The following is a 22817-nucleotide window of genomic DNA, read 5'->3' on the forward strand; positions in this document are numbered from 1 at the left end:
AATCCTCTCTTCCAACACACTAGCGCCTGCTGCGGCCTGGCATTATTTTTTGCAGCAGTGAGGCTGTTTTGTTTCAGGCGCTCTTTTCTGAGCATTGAGGAGGAATATAAAATGACCTCATTAGCATGAACTTGACTACATTTGCATGCTATCTGTGCTAATGCCCGACACTCTTGTTGTTTCCCGTGCTAGACTGCTCTGAACATTCTGTACAGTAAATGTGGGCACTATACGGTGCTAAAAGCCTCTAGTGCTTGCGTTTACTTTTGAGTCTTTGCTTAAAGCTCACCTCTTCAATGCTGCGTTCGGCACCTAACCCTTACCGTTCAGTGAATCCAGACTGCCCCAATTTGACTGCCCCTATCGGACCGATTGTTCACTTGTCTATTAGATTCTAAGCTCTTTGAGCAGGGACTGTCTCTCTTTGTTAAATTGTACAGCGCTGCGTAACCCTAGTAGCGCTCTAGAAATGTTAAGTAGTAGTAGTAGCATTGGGGCCAAAGAGACTGAGCGCAGAGTGTAATGCAGGGCAGTGCCCTTCCTGGGATCTAGGCACAGAGAGTAATCAGAGGATGCTTTCCTCAAGCTCTGAGGATAGTGAGGGTCTAGGATCTTGAGTGTATATGAGTACAAAGCCAGGAATGAAATAAATCTCCTCTCCCCTGCCCCCTGCCTGATAAACATGGCCTCCGGATAGAATATGATAGCAGATAAGGCCCATAAATCCCATCTAGTCTTCCAGTTTCATTTCTTCTGCAGTGTCATAGCTTTATTAGCTTTTGGGCTTTCCTATACTGTAACATTGTGTCAGACTTGTGAGTTCTTGTACCAAGTAGAGCACTGCTGAGCCTGGTTCTGCTTGGCAGCCGGACAACCCCGGGTTTCACCTGCGCTGACCGCCGTTCCCCAGAGGTTGAGCCCCTAGGTGCGGGCAGCCTGCAGGACTTACGAGACGGAGCTGGAAGCGGGGTGGTGAATGTCTCGGCCAGGCAGGCAGCAGGTCAAGAGAATAATCCAGGTACAGGCAAAGTCAGTAGGCAAGCAGCAGTCAAGAGAGTAATCCAGACACAGGTAAAGTCAATAGGCAGGCAGCAGGCAAGAGAGTAATCCAGGTACAAGCAAAGTCAGCAATGAGGGACAAAGTAGAGAAGAAGCAAACTACTGAGCAAGTAACACCTACCAAAGTAGAAGCTGAAGCATGGAGTCCAGGAAGAGCTCAGCTGATAAAGTGCTGGTTTCTGACATCAGGAGGAACCAGCAGGGAGAAGGAGCACAGCCATAGGACAAGAGCAGGGGAAGGAGGACCCAGAAGACCAATAGGAGAGAAGCAAGGGAAGCCAGGCAGAGGGAGAGCAGATGTGAACAAAGCCAGAGAAGAACTACACACTCATGGGTCAGGGCAGTGCCAGTCAAGTGTGCGTGTCGACGGGACCCCGCGCAGGCCGAGGACACCGCTTGCGTTGAGGTAGGGGACATGACACATTGTTCTGGGTAGGAATTAACCTAGGCAAGCACAAAACTTTGCTAAGTGAAAGCAGGCACTCAAATAAATTACTGGTAGGTGCTCCCAATTAAATAAATACAAAAGGAGTTCATACAATGAAAACTGGGCACACCTGTGCCTTTAAGTTTTGTTTATGGGACTTTGGCTGGCCTTGTTGCATTCTTTACACCAAAGTAGTCTACTCATTGTTCAGTGAAGATAGTTGACCTGAACCTAGCCAAGTATGCAGTGCACCACAAAGGTATGAATATTTTCATTCTAAGAGCGTTCTCTGCGTCTCCAATAGGATTACGAAAAACCTTGACGTAGTCGGTACCAGTGTTTGTTAGTCTTGGTCTTTCGCCAATGCTAGATTGTTTTGCAACAATAAAGAACCTGAGTTGTAGACAGACCTTTTGTAAGAAAGAAGAAAAAAAAAACATGCTTTTTCAGCTGAAACTGATTTCATAGGCAAAAAAATTGCACTGAGTGATTATTTCCACTTCTGCCTCAAGGCAGGCTACTGAAGAGTCATGCAGTTGTAAATTGATAGCAGCATGGACAGAGAGAGCCCTGTGTCTGACTGTGCCAGTCTGCAATGAGTACGTAAACAAAAGGTCTTTTATATCACTGTCAAGATGCAGACATGGCTGTCTTGATGAAGTTTCGCTTATCTAATGTTTGCTACAAGAGATCATTGTCATCGCTATCTGTGCGAGCAGTGGAAACCCCAGATGACAAAAAACTAATTAGATTGTATATAAAAAAGAACGAAGTCAAAAGCAAGATATGATGTATCTCTCAAACTTTTTACTCATTGTTAATAAAATTGTAAGACTAAAATTTGAAAAAAGCATCGTAGATCACAGGACGGAAAACACTTCCAATTTTTTTTCTGATTTCTAAGACATTCTCAATCATATATCCCCCCCCCCCCCCCCCCCCGGCAGGAAAAAAAGAACAAAATTATTGTGCAGTCCAAATGAATGGTTTATGGTTTACTAGCCGTTGAGCCCGTAAAAACGGGCTCGTATAGGAAAGGGGGGGGTTGAAAGCCCCTTCCCGTCGCCTCTGCAAGGCCCCCCCCGCCGCCGAGCTCGCCCCCCCCCCCCCCCCGAGTCACCGCTGCAACCCCTCCATCCGGCCCGGGCCCTCGTTCTGCTATTGAAACAGCGAGGGAACGCAGCACACAGCTCTGCTGAGCTGCCATCGGCCTTCCTTCTTCTTCTCTGCCTGTGTCCCGCCCTCGTGTGATGTAACGTCGTCGAGGGCGGGACACAGGCAGAGAAGAAGAAGGAAGGACGGCAGCTCAGCAGAGTTGTGTGCTGCGTTCCCTCTCTGTTTCAATAGCGGAGCGAGGGCCCGGCCGGGTGGAGGGTGGGGGGAGCGTTAGCGACGGCGGTTTCATCCCTCGCAAATGCACAGTAGAGACCCTCTCTGTTCCGCCCCCATCATGACGTATTGACGCGGGGGTGGGGCAGAGAGGGTCTCTACTGCGCATTTGTGAGTGAGTACGACACTCGCCATTTTTATGTTTGATAGGGATTAATATACCACTTTAAAGATCAAAACAGTTTACAGTACTATAAATCAAAGTGTATGTATTCTACCTATGCCTCCAACTTCACCTTCATAGGCACACAACTGTGGAATGCTTTACCCAAATCAGTAAAATGTACTCAGAACTACCTAAATTTCAGAAAATTATTGAAGTCCATCCTGTTCAAGAAGTCTTATTCTCCAGGTTCAACATAATCTGATTAACTCCTGGTTTAACAAGATTCATGGACACTAATTATCTTTATTATCATCTACGTATTGTTGTTTAAATGATGTCTATATGTTCACTATCTTACTTTTACACTGTTTAATTGTACTTTTCTGTACTGTAGCCTTTCCTACAGTTTTGTGTAAGCCACATTGAGCCTGCAACTAGCGGGAAAATGTGGGGTATAAATGTATTAAATAAATTAAATAAATGAATACATATAACAAGTCCAAAAAAAAGCCAAAAATTTTATTTTAGTTACATTTGTACCCTGCGCTTTCCCACTCATGGCAGGCTCAATGCGGCTTACATGGGGCAATGGAGGGTTAAGTGACTTGCCCAGAGTCACAAGGAGCTGCCTGTGCCTGAAGTGGGAATTGAACCCAGTTCCTCCGTTCCCCAGGACCAAAGTCCACCACCCCTAACCACTAGGCCACTCCCCCACTGTTGCTACTATTGGAGATTCTACATGGAATGTTGCTATTCCACTAGCAACATTCCATGTAGAAGTTGGCCCTTGCAGATCACCAATGTGGCCGCGCAGGCTTCTACATGGAATGTTGCTAGTGGAATAGCAACATTCCATGTAGAATCTCCAGTAGTAGCAACATTCCATGTAGAATCTCCAATAGTATCTATTTTATTTTTGTTACATTTGTACCCTGCACTTTCCCACTCATGGCAGGCTCAATGCGGCTTACATGGGGCAATGGAGGGTTAAGTGACTTGCCCAGAGTCACAAGGAGCTGCCTGTGCCTGAAGTGGGAATCGAACCCAGTTCCCCAGGACCAAAGTCCACCACCCTAACCACTAGGCCACTCCTCCACTAAAAATGATAAAGTAATCCCAGAAATCCAGTGTGATAAATCAGTTCCACAAACCAGTGTTTGAAACTCACTGGGTCCAATATTCAGCTAGCGTCAATCAGCGTTTTGCTGACCACTGCTGGACTAAATACAGAAATTCAATGCCAGGCTGTGTCTGGGCACCAACAACAAATTTCCAGGTTTGCAGAGCTGTCTAACATATAGCCGGTTAAGGGGTCCTTTTACAAAGGTTCGCTAGTGTTTTTAGCGCACGCTAAACAGTAGAGATGCCCAGAGGAATATATGGGTGTCTCTAGCATTTAGGGCCCGATTCTATATATAGCGCTTAAAATTAACATGCGTTAGGCAATCACGCCTAAATGTATTCTAAATACCACACATAAATATATGTGCGGTATTTAGAATACGCTTAGGTGTAGTTCATACGACTAAATCTACGCGTGTCCATTTACACCAGCGAAAAGCTGCTATAAATCCCTGCACGTAGATTTATGTGCACTGGCCCATATTTTATAACACTAATAATGAGCTGAAATGAACTTAACTAACCTAATCACTTAAAAGTGTGTGGTATCCAGTTAGTGGCTTTCTTTTTTATTTTTTAAGTGGAGAAAGAGACCTCAGTAGTCTCAGAGTTTTTTTGACCAATGATAAAAATGGAGTCAAAGAAACGCGAGCACCGAGTGCATTTGTTGTTCTGCTGCTACGCGGTGACTACTGAGGTCTCTTTCTGTACTGAAAAAATAAAAAAGAAAGCCACTAACTGGATACCACACACTTTTAAGTGATTAGGTTAGTTAAGTTCATTTCAGCTCATTATTAGTGTTATACTTTATTCCGCTGTCGCTGAAATTTTGTCTAGTGTTATCTTTAACTACAGCCATATTTTATAACAACATGCATAGATGTTGGAACGCCCACGAAATGTCATTTCCATACCCCTAAGCACTCCTCCCCTTTTTAGCCTACGTGCGTTAGAATTTAGGCTCAATACATTACAGAGTTCGCTTAGCAATGTACATGCATAAATTCTAATTTTTGCCAATTAGTGCTCATTATTGCTTATTAAGAGCTATTAACGCTTAACAGCTTGTTAAAACTATTAATCTACACGTGTAGTTATAGAATACGCCTAGATTTACACACAGAACCGCACGTAACTGTAAGCGTGCTATATAGAATCCAGGGGTTAGCACATGCTTATTTTTAGCATGCCCTAAAAATGCTAGCGTGCCTTTTTAAAAGGGCCCCTTAGTGTGATATTCAGCACATAAAAATAGGACTGACTTGTATGCAGTCCTTGTTATGTGGTTAACCTGGCTGGTTAAGGGCTCCTTTTACAACGCTGCGCTAGTGATTCCTGCGCAGTAAGTGAGAGGAAACCCATTCAGTTCCTGTGAGTTTCCTCCCATTTGCCGTGCGGGAATCGCTAGCTCGGCTTTGTAAAAGAGGGCCGTAAGTTCTGAATATCAGCACTTAACCGGCCAAATGCTGACTCCGCCTCTGGAATGCGCCTAAAATAGCTGGTTCTTAGTTTGGCACTAACCGGTTAAATGCCACTAAAAATGAACAGCTATTCCTGAACAGGCGATTTAACTGGCCAGGAGCCATTTCTGGCTGGTTAGATCAAGTTGTATATCCACCCCACTGTGTTATATCTACAAAAGTTCTAACAGATAATCACTCACATGACCTGACTTATTTTATTTATTTTCATATTTAAATCCTGCCTTAAACCAAGGTGAGTTACATCAAAACATACATAAAATCATCAAGTACAATACATCATAACATTCGCCCCATCAATATTCAGTCCAGTCTGTTTCAATCAGAGAATCAAAGTGGGTTACAACTAAAATACTGGACGATCTGCAAAAACCATCCATGGCAGGACAGAGGACCAAGTGGCCGAACTGCAAAGGGCAGCCACGGAAGCCAGACAGGACTAGGAAAAGGAAGTCAACTGCGTTCTGGAAGAAAGCGCTGCCACCTGCAGCGGGAGAGACTGTCCCATATAGAGGCCAGCCGAAGAAATTGCATCTCTCATCCAGCGGCCACCATGGCTCTCGAAACCAGATCCCCTTTCTTGTGACCAGCCAGAGAACATCATGAGGCTATGCCGGGAGGCATTTCTGCTCAGCAGGTCAGGAATCTGATGATTCCACCGCAGTGTGGGTGTTTTGTAAGGAGGAGTTGCCTTCCTATATAGCTAAGGCTTTCCAGGTTCTGAATATGTCTGCTTCTGATCCTGCCACCGCTGCAACTGTTAACTTGCAACCGTACTGGAAATCGATTTGGCAGGGCCGTGCCGATGCGGTAAGCGGGGTAAGCGCCGCAGGGGGGCGCTATCCTCTGTGGGGCACCGCCACTGCGTGCTTACCCTGCCCTCCCGCTCCCATGTAGGAACTGCCCGCCCTCTTCTCCCCCCCAAGATCCCGTTCCTTTTTTTTTTCTTTTAAATTTACCTTCCTCCGGCAGCGCAGCGTCATTGAAGGAGGCGGCGCTCCCAGTCCCGACGTCTCTAGCCTTCCCTTGTTCGTCAGAAGAAGGCGGGGCAGTGAGCAGCGAACAAGGGAAGGCTAGAGACGTCGGGACTGGGCGCGCTGCCTCCTTCAATGACGCTGCGCTGCCGGAGGAAGGTAAATTTAAAAGAAAAAAAAAGGAACGGGATCTTGGGGGGGAGAAGAGGGCGGGCAGTTCCTACTTGGGAGCGGGAGGGCAGGGGAGAGAGGGGAATCGCTGCCTTGGAGCCAGGCAGGGGGGGGGGGGCGCCGCCAACTGGTAGTCTGCAGGGGGGCGCCAGAGACCCTTGGCACGGCCCTGTGATTTGGGACATTTTTCAAAAATTATTTGCTATTTCAGATACTTTGTCATTTAAAGTGTTAATCCTTAAAGTATCCACCCCTGGTTTGTCAGTTCCATTAAAACATGCAAAATGGTTTAATTTGATGATTTTGCTTGCTCTTCAATTGATTGTTTTACATTGGAAAAATAATCTGCATGTCTCATTTCATGAATGGTGGAATTTGCTTTGTTCATATAGGCGTTACAAGGAAATAGCTGCCATAAAATTTGGTCACATTTTATCATTTCGTATACCATGGTCATTGCTAGACAACTATGTTAATTGACACTTAGATGTAACTTTATAAGATCAATTCAACCTCTCTAAAATATATACATACACTGTTTTGTTTTATTTTCTGTTAACCTACTGATATAATAGGTTTTCTTTATTGTTTTTGGTTTATTGTTTTTATTTTAGTTTTTGAAAATGTTTGGCGATTCGTTGGTTATACTATATGGTGCTTGTTCATTTCTTATAAACATATATATTACTTTTGTATTGTTCTAAAAACCTTATAAAGATTTTTTTAAAAGACCTAATGGAATCAATCTAAATACTCATGGAATAAATGGGCCTTTAGCAACTTTAGAAATGCTATATAATTAACTGTACTTCTTGTGGGCACAACCCAGCCTGGTTTTCAGGATTTCTACAATGAATATGTATGAGATCTACACATGCAGTGGAAGCAGTGAATGCAAATAGATCTCATACAAACATATAAACATAGTACATGACGGCAGAAAAAGACCTGCACGGTCCATCCAGTCTGCCCAAGAAGATAAATTCATATGTGCTACTTTTTTATTTGTACTGGCCTCTTCAGTGCACAGACCGTATAAGTCTGGCCAGCCCTATCCCCGCCTCCCAACCACCAACCCCGCCTCCCTCCACCAGCTCTGGCACAGACCCTATAAGTCTGCCCAGCACTATCCTCGCCTCCCAAACTACCAGTCCCGCCTCCCACCACCAGTTCTAGCACAGACCCTATAAGTCTGCCCAGCACTATCCCCGCCTCCCAACTACCAGTCCCGCCTCCCACCACCAGCTCTGGCACAGACCGTATAAGTCTGCCCAGCACTATCCCTGCCTCCCACCACTGGCTCTAGCACAGACCGTATAAGTCTGCCCAGCACTATCCCCGCCGCCCAACCACCAGCCCCGGCACAGACCATATAAGTCTGCCCAGCACTAGTCCCGCCTCCCAACCACCAGCCCCGGCACAGACCGTATAAGTCTGCCCAGCACTAGCCCCGCTTCCCAACCACCAGCTCTGCCACCCATTCTAAGCTAAGCTCCTGAGGATGCATTCCTTCTGCACAGGATTCCTTTATGTTTATCCCACGCATGTTTGAATTCCGTTACCGTTTTCATCTCCACCACCTCCATACATACTAAGTTTGAGTAGAGAGGTGTGGTAGCCGTGTTAGTCCACTCTTAAGGTTATCAATAGAAATCAAACAAAATAAAACATGGAAAAGATGATACCTTTTTTATTGGACATAACTTAATACATTTCTTGATTAGCTTTCGAAGGTTGCCCTTCTTCGTCAGATCGGAAATAAGCAAATGTGGTAGCAGATAGTATATATAAGTGAAACATCCAAGCATTACTTTGACAGTCTGACAGGGTTGGAGGGTGGGGGTGGGTAGGAGGTATGCATGGGGACATCAAAGCATATCATTGATATTCTAACAGGATTGGATAGGTGAGAGGAGGGTGATAAACAGAGACATACAATTTTATGGTTTATAATGGGCTAGAAAACCCAGAGCCTTGTTAAGTCCTGTCTGTTGGGTGTCAAAATATTCAATCATTCTGACTTTCTTTTCCATGTTTTATTTTGTTTGTTTTCTATTGATAATATTAATTTTGGAAATGCAGAAAACCAGGTTGGGTTGTGGACCTTGAGGACTGGATTTGAGGATCCCTAGGCTAGGCAGTGGCTGTTCACTTTAGAGAGAAAAAAGGACAGAGACAATTTAAAACCCAAGAAAGATCTCTCAGTATGAAAAAGAGAGGACATTGAGAAGAAATACAGTAGTTTGTTTTTCACCTGTAAGGACACATATGCTTGTTTCTGTTTTATCTCTAAATCTGTCGGATAAACGGTGCTTCATTCTCACAAAGACAGATCTTTGATTGATAGCTTTCTTCTCTAATTATATGAATGCACCTAAGATAAGGACAGTCTTACTCATAATAAAACTCTTTGAAGCTTCATAAAGGTGATTCTAGAAAGCATCCTTGACTTTTAAGTTGGGTGAATAGCAGCCAAATAATTGATTAGCCTAAAGCACTATGATGTCAACTTGCCCTGCCTGGAAGGCCCAGTGCAGACTGTTATATATTTTCTGCTCCGTGATATATTGAAACCAGGAATGTTTCACTGAAACTGACATGTTTCAACTTACAGCGCATGCACTGTCAGATAGAGAATTGAAACACGGTCGGTATTGGCAGTGAGTTCATTACAGCAACAGTTTAATTTACATTGCAATAAATCAATATTGGTTGCATGGACACAAAGCCAGGATGGAAATAGTTTCTGCTTACACCAGGTGGACAACCAGAGAAACCTAGTTCAAAACCTACAGCTGCTGCACCTTGTGATCTTGGTCACAATTCTCTATTGCCTCAGGAACAAAATTAAACTGTGAGCAGGGCCGTGCCGACACGGTAAGCGAGGTAAGCATGGCAGGAGGGCGCCATCCTCTGGGGGGCGCCCCGCCGCACCATGCTTACCTCGCCCTCTTCTCCCCAGATCCTTGTCCTTTTTTTTTGTTTTGTTTAAATTTACCTCTCCGGCGCGCGGCAGCGTAGCGTTAGTGAGGAGGCGGTGCTCCCCCGCCCCGATGTGTCAGTCTCTTCCCTTCACTCGGTTCCGCCTTCTTCTGACGTCATTTCTGACGTCAGAAGAAGGCGGGACACTGAGCGAAGGGAAGAAGACACGTCGGGGCGGGGGAGCGCCGCCTCCTTCTCACTAACGCTACGCTGCCGCGCGCCGGAGAGGTAAATTTAAACAAAAAAGGAAAAGGATCTGGGGAGAAGAGGGCGGGTAGTGTAGCGATCGTTTTCGGGGGGGGGGCGCGCCGGCGGGGCCAACTGCAGGGGGGCGCCGGAGACCCTAGGCACGGCCCTGACTGTGAGCCCTCTGGGGACAGAGAAATACCTATTATACCTAAATGCAATTCACCTTGATCTAGTACTGGACAAGGTGTGAGCTATATCCAAAAATAAATACTCATAGCACTGCTAGCTCTGGGGGTCTTCTTTACTAAAGCTTATCTCAAGTTATCTGTAGCAGGGCCCATAGGAATAAAATGGGCCCTGCTGCAGATAACTCGAGCTAAGCTTTAGTAAATGGCCCCCTCTATCTCTCCTCTCACTCCAGAGGATTGAAGCAGAGAGACAGAGTGTACAAGAAAATGAGAGAGAGAGAGAGAGCGTGCATAGCATGAGCGTCCAATCCCCACACCTCAGGAGTAGAGAAAAAAATGTGTGTGTCATTTTGTTTTTTTTTTTTCATAGCAGTACAAAATAACAGCTAAGAAATTTTAAGTATGTCCATCAGGGCTGGCATAACATTTGGACCCAGGTGAGTGCTGGCTCAGGGCGCTAGCGATAAAGGGTGCCAAAATCCCCAGCCTCTGAAGTCATTGCCAGTGCCTCGCTTGGTCTAAAGCTTAAGACTTCTCCCCCTCGTCTCCCTCCACAGGTCTGGAATCACTCCCTCCCTCAGTCTACCGTCTCTTCTCTCCCCAACCCCCAGGTCCAGTCCAGTCTCTCTCTCCCCTCCACTTCTCCTCCTCCCCTTGGGTCCAGTATCACACCCTCTCTTCTCTCCCTCCCCCCAATCCTTAAACTTTATGTTGGTTGCTGCCAGCAGTAGCTTGATGACAAGCTGTCTTTGGACAGCTCCTGGGTCTGCCCTCTGCTGCCTCCTGCCTCCTCTGATGCAATTTCCTGTGGGCAGGCCTCCTGAAAAAAAATGTTTTCAATTGTTTTTAGAAAGTTAAGCAGTTATTTGCTCGAATGTAAACTCTGAGGTAAAATATTCCAAAACTTCAGACTTGCAACCATAAACAAGGATAAACTTTTATCAATACACCTTAAGGCTTGACCTCTAAGTGCATTCACTCTGCTGCTCCCCAGTACCTCTCCACTCTTGTCTCTCCCTACGCCCCCTTTCGGGTACTCCGTTCTGAGGATAAATCTCTCTTGTCTGTCCCCTTTTCCTCTACTGCTAATTCCAGACTCCGTTCCTTTTATCTCGCTGCACCTCACGCCTGGAATAGACTTCCCGAGCCTGTGCGTCTAGCCCCCTCTTTGGCCATTTTCAAATCCAGGCTAAAAGCCCACCTCTTTAACACTGCTTTTGACTCCTAACCACTACTCACTTGCCCTGTACCCTTTTATCCCCACCTCTCTCTTTAATTCCCTTACTATCTGTGTGTCTGTCCTATTTAGATTGTGAGCTCTTTGAGCAGGGACTGTCTTTTTGTGTATGGTGTACAGCGCTGCGTATGCCTTGTAGCGCTATAGAAATGATAAGTAGTAGTAGTAGTAATGTAGAAGCCTGCCCTTGCAGATCAGCAACGTGGCCGCGCAAGCTTCTGTTTCTGTGAGTCTGACGTCCTGCACATACGTGCAGGACGTCAGACTCATAGAAACAGAAGCCTGCGCGGCTACATTGCTAATCTACATGGAATGTTGCTAGTGGAGGATTAGCTTAGTGGTTAGTGCAGTGGAACATGGAATGTTGTTACTATTTGAGATTCTACATGGAATGTTTCTACTATTGGAGATTCTAGATGGAATGTTGCTACTATTGAGATTCTGTTGCTACTATTTGAGATTCTAGATGGAATGTTGCTATTCCACTAGCAACATTCCATATTTAGACTGTGAGCTCTTTGAGCAGGGACTGTCTTTTTGTGTATGATATACAGCGCTGCTTATGCCTTGTAGCGCTATAGAAGTGATAAGTAGTGGTAGTAGTAGCTGGTGCATAGATCTTAAGGGTAGCAGCAATACATAATAGAGTCTGATTGTCATAATTTTAAAACATATCCTCCATAAAACGGGAAGCTATAGAAGCTCAGCCCTTCTGACATCTAGATGTAGAGCGGCCATTAGACATCACTACTTTCTCTGTCTTGTCTCCAACATAATTTAGCATTGTCACCATCATAGGAAAGGCATAGAAGAAAGTGACAGGTCAGCAGGTGCATTTAAGGTGCAGAGAGAGAGGTGGCAGTGAAGAATGGGAATCTCTTCTACTACTATTTAGCATTTCTATAGCGCTACAAGGCGTACGCAGCGCTGCACAAACATAGAAGAAAGACAGTCCCTGCTCAAAGAGCTTACAATCTGCGCATTAGGTGAAATAGGTGTGACTGAGCACCTGAAAGGGGAGGGAAACGGGCTCAGAGCACCTCAGAGGGGAGGGAAATGGGCTCAGAGCCCCCAGAAGCTGCCCTAGGACCAGGGCTGCTTGGCCTGTTATGGGTTCTTTCTTCATTTGTGAGTCCTCATGCCACTTTACCTGGATCTGATTTTAGCTGAAAATTCTGTCAAAAAATTGTTAATGCATTTTCATCCTATTTCTATATATGGCGCTCAAAATTGCGCCGTAAGTATGGGTGCATACCCAATTTACGCACATATTTTAATTGATAAATGAGCCAGTTAGCACTTTTAATTGGGTGCTAATAATTCTCTGTACCAATTGACATTAATTTAAATTTAAATGGGCATCTTTAGGCGCCAGGATCCATGCGTAAATTTTACATGCAAATCTGAAAAGAGACATAGCCTTGGGAGGGGCATAGGCGGATCAGGGGCGTTCCTGGAATTTTGCGTGCAGTTTTATAGAATAAGGGACGTGTGTGCCTAATTTAGGTGCAAGAATTTATACCAGGTTTTACTTGGTGTAAATCGTCATACCAAAACTGGATGTGAATCCTGGCGTCAAATGCCATCTATAAGAGGCACCCAACAGGGCTGGCCCAAGGCAAGATGCCGCCTGAGACGGAGCTAGGATGCTGCCCTCCTTCCTACCTCCAGCCTGTTCGTGGCAGTTACCTCTTCATGTTCCAAACCCAGCAGCGGCAGCGATTCCCATACGCTGCTCTGTCGCCAGCACCTGCCTCTTCCCTTTACTGCGGCTGTCTGAGCCTCTGACGAAACAGGAAGTTACATCAGAGAGGCAGCCACAGTAAAGGGAAGAGGCGGGTACCGGCGGCAGGGCAGCGTATGGGAATCGCTTCCGGGTTTGGAACATGATGAGGTAAACGCCGCAAAGGGGGAGATGCTGCTCCCCGAAGAGTGGGGAGATGCCGCTCCTGAAGAGTGCTGCCTGAGGCCCCCACCTCAGGTGGTCTAATGGTCAGGCCGCCCCTGGCGCCCAACTCTGAGTACCATTTATAGAATAACATTTAGCGCAAATATTTATCGGTGCCCAAATTTTGCGTCATTTATCCTCCTGTGTGGAACAGGTTTAATCTCTGCTTCCTTTGGTTCTTGACTGGTAATGTTTGCTCTGCTTTAAAGTCTTATCTCCTTCTTGTGTTATTTGAAAACTCTTTGGCTGTCTGACATATACTCCCGGATTCTATAAACAGCGTGCAAAATTATGCGCTATCCCGAGATGCGTTCATAACTAAATTGGCTAACGACACAATTAGCGCCAACAATTATTGGTGTTAATTGGAAACAGTTTGGATTTGTGCACACATCTTGCGACGCATTATAAAGATCTGCACGCAAATCTTATAGTGTGCGACTCAAAAGGGGCATGGCCATGGGAGGGGCATGGTGGCTCAGGGGCATTCACTAAAGATGCGTGTAGTATAAATGAATACCGGGGATCTGAGCTTAACTTACGTGCCAGGATTTACACCAGGTTTCAGTTGGTGTAAATCCTTGCACCCAAAGTTTGGCGCAGAAATCGTCTCTAAGCGCTATTCTGTAAACCACATGCAACTTGGAGCACCGTTTATAAAATAGTGCTCCGCATGGGGTTTTTTCGACGTCTGTTTTTCAGGGCCATTTACTGGATCTAGTCCATAATGTCACCAGGTTTAAGCCATAGCAGAAGTAGCTTTAGCATGACTTGAGACTTGATGAAACCAGTTCCTAGATGCTTATCACATTGGTCATTTGCCAGGCTAAATGAGAACGTTTTCCATACTTAACGGAGAAAACCCTCAATCAAAATCATTTCTTTTCTTCTTTTCCAGGTTCTTTAAGGAACTAGAAGCAAGGCACCAGAAAGCCATTCTTATAGATGATATAAGTGATATTGTAGAGAAACATGCAATGTCAACGTTTGACCCTTATGTAAAGTATTGCACTAACGAAGTTTACCAGCAGAGAACACTTCAGAAACTAATGTAAGATGTCTCATTCCTTCAAACGTCATATTTCATTTTGCATTAGTAGTCAACAGTAACTTCAGTGTCCTAGATATTTTGCATTTAAAACCCAAATTATCGTGTGAGCCATAGGACTGGAATAATTGACAGTGCTGGTGAAGTCAAAGGTATTGATAGAATAATTTGGGGTAGTTGCACAGTGTATTTCCTCTTTTTGTATATTACCCCAGACCTAAGAACCTTTCTCTACTGCTGCCTCCCATTCATCCCTCAACCTCAGGAAGCATGGATTAGATAGACCTGTATATGAGAGTCTGCTGAAACTGTCACTGGAGCAGAACCACTGAGATCTGAGGTGTGAGAAGGAACAGGAGGAGAAAGGTTTGGAGGTTTTAGAGGGCAGGCTGAAATGGCACTGACCTTGTTTAGGGAGAGCATTTGCCAAAATCCACTACAGGAAGCTGAATGTAGCTTCAGAAATACCCAGCAAATAGTCTTGGGAATGACTGGTAGGAGAGATCGTGGACAGTAAAAGAGGCATTGGAGGGAAAGGATGACTAACTGGGTGATAGTTAGGTGGGCCCAAAGGTTTCTAGCACTGAATCCTTTTACTATTAGTATTGTATTAAAATATTTTCATTGCAGTCTCTTAAATAAGGCAATGTGAAGTTGCATATGAAAATGTCTTATAGGTCATCAAAAGTAATCTAGTGGGTCCTGATTGATTCTTTGATCCACCATAGCCCCAGCCAGGAGCAGTTCTCAGTTATATATTAATCTTGTTTTTCCTTAAAAGGAGACTAGGGCCAAGATGCACTAAAGTCGTCGTCAGAGCCTTTCCCTACCGAATTCCATAGCGAATCGGTAGGGAACGGCTATGCATGAAGGAAAGGGAATGCAAATGTGTTGCTCGTTGCAGTTCACTTGCATTCTCTAATCCCTCGTAAAACCGTCGGATAATCGGCCGGTAGAGCATGCACAGAGCAGCCAAGCATTATGCTGGCTGCTCTGCGCATGCCAAAGACGTAAAAAACAAAACAAACACGTCCTTTATGGACGGCCTTGCCCCCCCCTCACCCCCCGCCCGAGGTCGCCACTCCCCTCCCCCCTGCATTGAAATCAGAACTTTACGCAGTCCCGGCCCCCCTCCCTCCCTCCCTTCCTTCCTTCCTTGAAATGACAACTTCCCCGCCATCCTCCGCCCCCGTGGACCCGCCCCCGCCGCCCCCCCTGAGGTCATCGCCGCCGCCGCTCCCTTCCTCCACCCGCCCCCTCCTTCTGCCACCGGGCCCTCAAAGCACCTCTCACCTCCGTGTGAAGGCGCTGCACCGGCAACAACAGCTGATCGCCTCTCTTCGGACTTCCCTCCTTTCCTCCATGGCCCACCCTCTTGTGACGTAAGTAACTTACGTAAGTTACTTACGTCAGACAAGGGCGGGCCAGGGAGGAAAGGAGGGAAGTCCGGAGAGGCGATCAGCTGTTGTTGCCAGTGCAGCGCCTTCACACGGAGGTGAGAGGCGCTATGAGGGCCCGGTGGCAGACGGAGAGGGGGAGTGGTGGCGCCGACCTCAGGGGGGGCGGCAGGGGCGGGGCCACAGGGGGGCGGAGGATGACGGGGAGCTGTCATTTCAAGGGAGGGGGGCTGGGGCTGCGGAAAGCTCTGATTTCAATGCAGGGGTAGGGGGGAGCGGCATACCATGGTAGGTGCAGCGGATGCCTGCAGCATCGGAGCCTGTGATTTTTTTTATAATACACTACAGTGAAGAACGTCCATAAAGGACACTCCTGACGAGCATTTGGTCGTTTTTGCCCCCTCCCGATTTTTTTTTTTTACATTTTATAAGTTTTCCAAGCCCGCGCAGCCCCAACGAGAGGTACAGACCTCTTGTTAGATTTCCCAGCATTTTCCAGCGTTAGAGCAAGTGGAAAAGCTTAGTGCATCTCATTTCAATTGGGTTTCTACACAATTTGCTCATCTGCATTCCGTTTGCGTTAGCTGCTACCATCCTCGGGGGAGGGGGGGGAGTATTTAGTGCATGCCAGGGTTTACTACTTGCTCGTTAATGGCTCGTAAAGTTTAGTGCATCTGGCCCTAGGTTTGAAATAAACTGGCCTGTGTACTGCAGTAAGTGCTATGCTGCTTATAACAAATTTAAGACTAGATTTCATTTACCGAAGTGTACTACCATACATTTATGCAGTTCGGGGCTGATTTCTTAACAATGAACCTACGTGAGGAGTTCAAAAAGGTGTCTATTTTAAACCTGTTTCAAAAAGGCTCCCAAATCCAGCCCCAACAGTGCGGAAATGCGGATGCAGAAAAGTATGTTGTGCATGTTCTCTTTAAGGGAAATTCTAGAACTGGGCACCCCATGGTCGCACCACTTGCGCTTGTAAATGTACAGAATACTAACACTTTCGTAAGTATACAGTGGTAGCAAAGTGACAGAGCGCAGTTTTTTAAAGGAGTGCACAAGTTGCATAGCACGTAAATGCAGAGGAGGGGATGTTCCAGTGGCGTAGCTACGTGGGGCCTGAGGGGGCCTGGGCCCCCGTAGATTTCAGTCGGGACCCCCCTCCCCGTCCTCTCCGACCTGCAGTCAGACTCAGAAAAGTCTTCTTCCTTCAACAGTTGCATGCTGACGTCCAGCACGTTGTACGTGCAGGACGTCAGCATGCAACTGTTGAAGGAATAAGAGTTTTCTGAGTCCTACTGCAGCAGAACGGTCGGAGAGGACGTCGGCTGGCGGGGATTGGGGTCCCCCGCCAGCAAAACCGAAGGTAGGCGGCAGCGGGGAAGGGTTCGCGGCGGGAGGGGGGTCGGCAGAGACGGGGGGCGTCAATGGCGGCGGGGGGGCGGCGCCGGGGGGGGGGCTAAAATGTGCCCCCTCCCCTCGAGCTCTGCACCCCCCTGCCACGGAAGTCTGGCTACGCCCCTGGGATGTTCACAGAGATAGAACATGTGCTTCACTTACTCATGAAATTTACAGACTACTCTAAGTTATTTTTTTTTAAATGTATATTCCACCTACAACTAAGTGGATTACAAGAGCACATAATCCAATTTAAACAAATAAAAGTGAAATCAATGCAAAACAAAAATGTAACAGATTGACCTCATACTAACACATACAAATATGGTCTCAGCGAATTAAGGTGCCCTTTTACAAAGGCACCTAGGTGCCTACCCACGTCCAAAACGTGTCAAATTGGAACTACCGCCCGACTACCTATTTTCTAACATGTTGCACTTACCCGGTGGTAATCAGCAGTTTATGTGCACTAACGATTACTCCTGGTTAGCGTGTGAGAACTTACCGCTAACTGAAAATGGTTTTAATTTTGCTGCACAAAACAAAAAGGCCTTTTTTCCTGGCCCGCTGAAAAATGGACCTGCGCAAGTCCAAAACACGGGCCTACACCAGCGCAAGCCATTTTTCGGCACACCTTAGTAAAAAGGCCCCTAAATAAAATAAAAACTATTTTACTGCAGCAGTGTACAAAATTTTAACACATTAGCTCCATGCCTGCACACACAGATGTGTCTTCAGTAATTTATGAAAACATGTCATACGACTGCACAACCTAATAACTCCAGGTAGTGCATTCCAAAACTGCGGACCAGTGAGTGAGAACAGCAGCATTCCAAGTACAAACATATTTTGCAGAATGCAAATCACCAGTTACAAGCAGCATCGCATGATCTGACTTCAAGGCCCTTAATGGCCGATACACAACTGTGTTTAAGTTGAACTACATCATTGCAAGATTCAAATTGTTTATGCATTTAAGTAGAAGTCGTTTATTTCATGCCTAGATTTTCCACTGTGTGTGTGTGTGCCTGCGTGTATGCGTGCACGTGTCTGTGTGCACGTATTTGTGTGTATGTGTGTGTGTTGCAAGCACGCGTCTTCAGGTGATCTGAAATTACAAATATATTATGGGCACCCTTGTTGAGTTTCAGTGCTCTCAGTTACTCCAGGTTTATGGCTGGTGTAACTATGGTATGTAAGTATATGACAGGCCGATGCCAGGTTGTGCTAATATTTGAAAGTATACCGGCCGATATTCAAAACAATTAAAGCAAGCAGGAGAGGCTCCTACCCGCTTATATCACTTGTCTGTGGCTAACTGCCAATATTCAGCTGCATTTAACTGGTTAGCACAAATGAATATTTGCAGTTCGTGCCTGCGCCGAAACCAGCTAATTTGAGGATGCTCCGGGGCAGAGTTGCACTTATGCGGTTAAGTTGCCAATGCTTAGCTCTTAACCGCAAAAGATAACCGGCCAGAGGCGAACTGACTTTTCAAGCAACCGGGCAGTGCCTGAGGGCCCAGAGGCTCTGCCCAGGTGCCTGGCGCGACTCTGGTGATCTAATTGCCTCAGCGGGAGGGGGGGGGGGGGGAACATGTTCTTTCCTGCCCTGTCCGCTGGGCTGCCACTATTCCCCCTCCCCCACCCGGCACCACCATATTTTAAAAATGGCAGCTGAAACTCCCTGCGGAAGTCTCGTAAGAATGTCGAGACCCGTGAGAGTACCACGGGAAGTCTCAGCCGCCATTTTGAAAACACAGCGGCATCAGCAGGTGGGCGAATAGCAACAGCGCAGTGGGCAGGAAAGAACATGCCCCCCTGCACACTACCAGGACCCCTCACGTAGGACCAGGGGTAGCAGGGGCATCAGCTGCGGTGGCAACGGGAGTGTAGGGCGGTGGCAAGGGGGGCCCAAACCACCTTCAGTGCCTAGGGGCCAAGGCCACCGGCCGCCCTCGGTCTGCTCCTGTAACCGGCTAACTTGGGCAACATAAATAGCAGTCCTATCTTTAAGCAGTTCAGCTTATGTGGTCAAGGGCTGAATATTGAACTTAAACACATAAGCTTTAGCTGGCCAACATAAAACCAGATATTCAGCTCGGTGCCTGGACATGGCTCAGCATTGAATATCCAGGAATATAGCCAGTGGCGGACATAAAACTGCTGACCTCCGCTGGCTGATTATCAGCTGGAACATGCCTAACTATACTTTTTTACTGGATTGTTCTGGTATGGATGGTGTTGGGGTGACAATGATTATTAAATTTATCAAATTATTAGGGAGGGAAGTGGAATCCAAGGGACCTGAAACTTGGAAGAACAGGGCACAAGGCTGAAAGTTTGAGACCAGGCAGCAAAACTGAATAAAACCTAATCTTTATGGTATTTTTTTCCCCAGATCAACAAATGCATCCTTCAAAGAAGTGTTATCTAGCATAGAATCCAATGAAGACTGTCGCAATTTGCCCATGATATCTTTCCTCATTTTACCGATGCAGAGGGTAACACGCCTCCCCTTGCTAATGGATGTAAGTGCATTAGCATTCTAATGCTGAGTTATTACAGCTTAGAGGAAAATAGGAAAAGGCATGATTCCCGCGTTCTTTCCTAAGTGCAGTTCTGCTAGGAAGAATTAATATTTATAATAAATTGTTTCGCCTTTTCTGTTCACTGACTCATCATTTGTATAAACAGGTTAGGGCTAATCTTGCAACCAAATATTTTTTGTAAGTGTTTTACTGTATTTAAGTTGAACTACATCATTGCAAGATTCAAATTGTTTATGCATTTAGCTAAAAGTAATTTATTTCATGCCTAGATTTTCCTCTGTGTGTGTGTGTGTGTCTTTGTGTGCGCATTTTCAGGTTACCTGAAATTACAAATATATTGTGGGGTTTGGGGGGGGGGGGAGGTTGTATTAGTTTATTTGGTCTTTTCTGGGATTTGATTTATACCTATAGTTGAACTTCCACACTTGACAAATGTGATGCAGTAACGGTTATGTTGAAAAACCAGGCCAGGGGGAAAGCTTTACTTATTGATGTCTTGTGCTAAAATATAATGCAGCCTGCCTGCAAAGGAGAAAATTCTTTTTAAAATGTGTAAACTACTTTCTTTTACATTCTGGAGCGTTTCTTCCGGGGGTTCACACCTGACAGTTTTGTATTCCTGGCACATCACGTTCAGAACACTTTATCCCTGACAGAACTTCAACAAGGAATCATTGCACCACTGTAGATGCAAGACAGGTTCTCCTAAGTCACAAGAAGTTTTTGACTTTGGAGGAAATCATTTTTGAATTTACAATAGTTTTCCTTTCCTCCTGCCATTGTCGGTGTGCTGTGTACATCTGGATACCCTTTCCAAGCCAAGTCTTAGACTCTGCTAGATTGAAATACCTCTGTTCTTTCTCAGACCAAGTTAAGCGATAAACACATTTTAAATGATGCTCGTAAAAATATGACTTAGAAATTGGCAAAATATCAATGTTGCCTTTGAAATAATAGATATGTTGCTAATGTCTATGTGGAAAATCAATATAACTAGTTGCGGACATAATAGTTTTAGGCAACGGCATTCACTTTATTCTATAGTCTTCCTTGATAAATATCTGTCTAGTCTATGAAAACATCATGCCGTTCTATGATAACGTTGACAGATTTAATTTTCTAATATTGTTTTTTGTTGCTTTTAGACTATCTGTCAGAAAACACCTAAGGATTCACCGAAGTATCAAGCCTGCAAACGAGCCTTAAAAGTAGTAAGCAAGGTACGCACAATGAGACGATCTGTGTATTCAGACTTCCTTCTGAGACTTGTCTGGAGGGTTGTTGATGGCAAAGAAGGGGAAAGTCCAGAGCTCCACAAAATGAGAACCAAATGCAAACAAGGAGTGGAGTCAAAACACACTAGAAGGATGTGCAGATAAGGTCAGCCTTTATTAAAAGGACCCAACACGGGCACCATGTTTCGGCTTGGCATCCTTCATCAGGAGTCTAGGAAATAACACTTACTTGGTCAATATTCAACTGGGAACAGTCGGCATTGTCGTAAGCGCTAACTGCTGCCAGCTAAATTAGACCTGGGTATTCACTGCTGGCCATGGCCAGGTATTGGCATTGGCTATCCAGTACTCCGGTGAACCCAGAAGTTATGCGGATGCTAGACAATATTCAGATATCATGCAGGAGTGTAAGAAGAGCAGGTTACACTTCAGTAGGATAAAATCTTTTATTCTTAACAGGAAGTTTCCCAAAACAATCGCCCGATGTGCCCATATTTTGCCTTTTACCGGGCTGCATCAGGGGTCCAATGAGGATCACAATGATTCAAATCCTATATAATAAAACTCACCCTCAACGTTCTGAGGACACTGACGTCAGTGTCACTTCCTGCGGGCACTTCCTTCGGGTTCAAAGGGTTCGTGGTGGTGAAGCCACCGAAATTACTGTGTCTGGGCCCCGCCCTCGCGTCAAACGTGATGACGTCGAGGGCGGAGCAATGGCGTCAAAGATCGAGGGCGGAGCAATGGCGTCAGTGGATGAAGGTGGCGTGCGTTGACGAGGTGCGGAACAATGGCGGTCAGTGGCTTCACAACGCCGAAGGGGTGGGTAGGGGGGGGGTTCAGGAGGAAAACCTTGCTAGCGCCCGTTTCATTTCCTCCAGAAATGGGCATGTTTTACTAGTATCTAAATAAGTCAACAGCAATTCAGTCCAACACGCAGATGAGAGTATCTAGTCTAGCAAAAAGAACTACTATAGAATACAGAAGGGAGAAAATCAATATTACACGTGAAAACCCAATCTGTAAATCATAAAGGAATTAAAGTCCTGCTGTAAGGAAATGGAGAAAAGACCTCAGTGACCTATACAAAAAAGAAGTACTCAGCCTGTACAGCAAAAATCACCATCATTGGACAGAAAAACTCAATTTCCAAACTCTCCAAAATGATGATGAACAATGTAAAAGCTTTGAAAAATACACTGCAATTAAATACAAACTTGGGCTAGACTGGAAGAATTTTATAAAGCGTCTCATAAATTATAAACAGAATAAAGTGCAGTACAGTCTCGATTATCAGACATAAATGAGACCGAACCGTTGTCGGATAAGTGAAAAGTTGGATAATACAAAAAAACACGGCATAAACCCCTCAAACAATGCATTAAACAAAGGCATAGAGTTCCCAATTTTCAAAAATTGATCTAAAACAAAGATTTTTAATAGAAGTAAATGCAATGATGTCGCTGGGGGGGGGGGGGGGGTTGTCGGATATGCTGGATGGTCAGATTAGCGAAGTTCGGATAATCGAGACTGTACTGTACTAGCTTAATAATGCAGAGAGTAACGTGCAGGAGCAGTCTTTAGCAATTGCAGCAGCTGGAAGAGACTTATGAACGAGCAACTCCTGACGAGGCCCCCTGTTTCAGAGAGGCTGCGTCAGGGGAGTTCTGCCCAGCAGCAACTAGACTTAATTTGATCAAGACAGTGCTGATGAAACTGCGTCTGTTTATTGCTGAATATCGGCGGGCAGTTTGTTTGTCCCACTTCATTGGAATTGAAATCGTTGCTGTTGCTGAATTTGTCCCACTCCTGACACACCCAGACCCAGCCCAGTCCCATGTTAGGCAGCTAACTCAGCATCTCATACCGAAAGCCTCCTGATGTGGCACAATAGCCAGTAGCGCGGGCCTGC

The 22817-nt window shown here is 45.7% G+C and overlaps 1 protein-coding gene across 1 annotated transcript in view; it reads left to right on the forward strand.

The window, feature by feature from the left end:
- The window catches only part of ARHGEF26 (Rho guanine nucleotide exchange factor 26), a 194339-nt gene that overhangs the window by 112816 nt on the left and 58706 nt on the right, over positions 1-22817 (forward strand). Inside the window, exons 6-8 of the mRNA XM_030216522.1 lie at positions 14172-14324; positions 19520-19649; positions 20816-20890. Of these exons, the coding sequence (XP_030072382.1) occupies positions 14172-14324; positions 19520-19649; positions 20816-20890 (358 nt within the window). The remainder of the gene's footprint in view (positions 1-14171; positions 14325-19519; positions 19650-20815; positions 20891-22817) is intronic.

Source organism: Microcaecilia unicolor, chromosome 10 (genome assembly GCF_901765095.1).
Source record: "Microcaecilia unicolor chromosome 10, aMicUni1.1, whole genome shotgun sequence".
Taxonomy (NCBI): domain Eukaryota; kingdom Metazoa; phylum Chordata; class Amphibia; order Gymnophiona; family Siphonopidae; genus Microcaecilia; species Microcaecilia unicolor.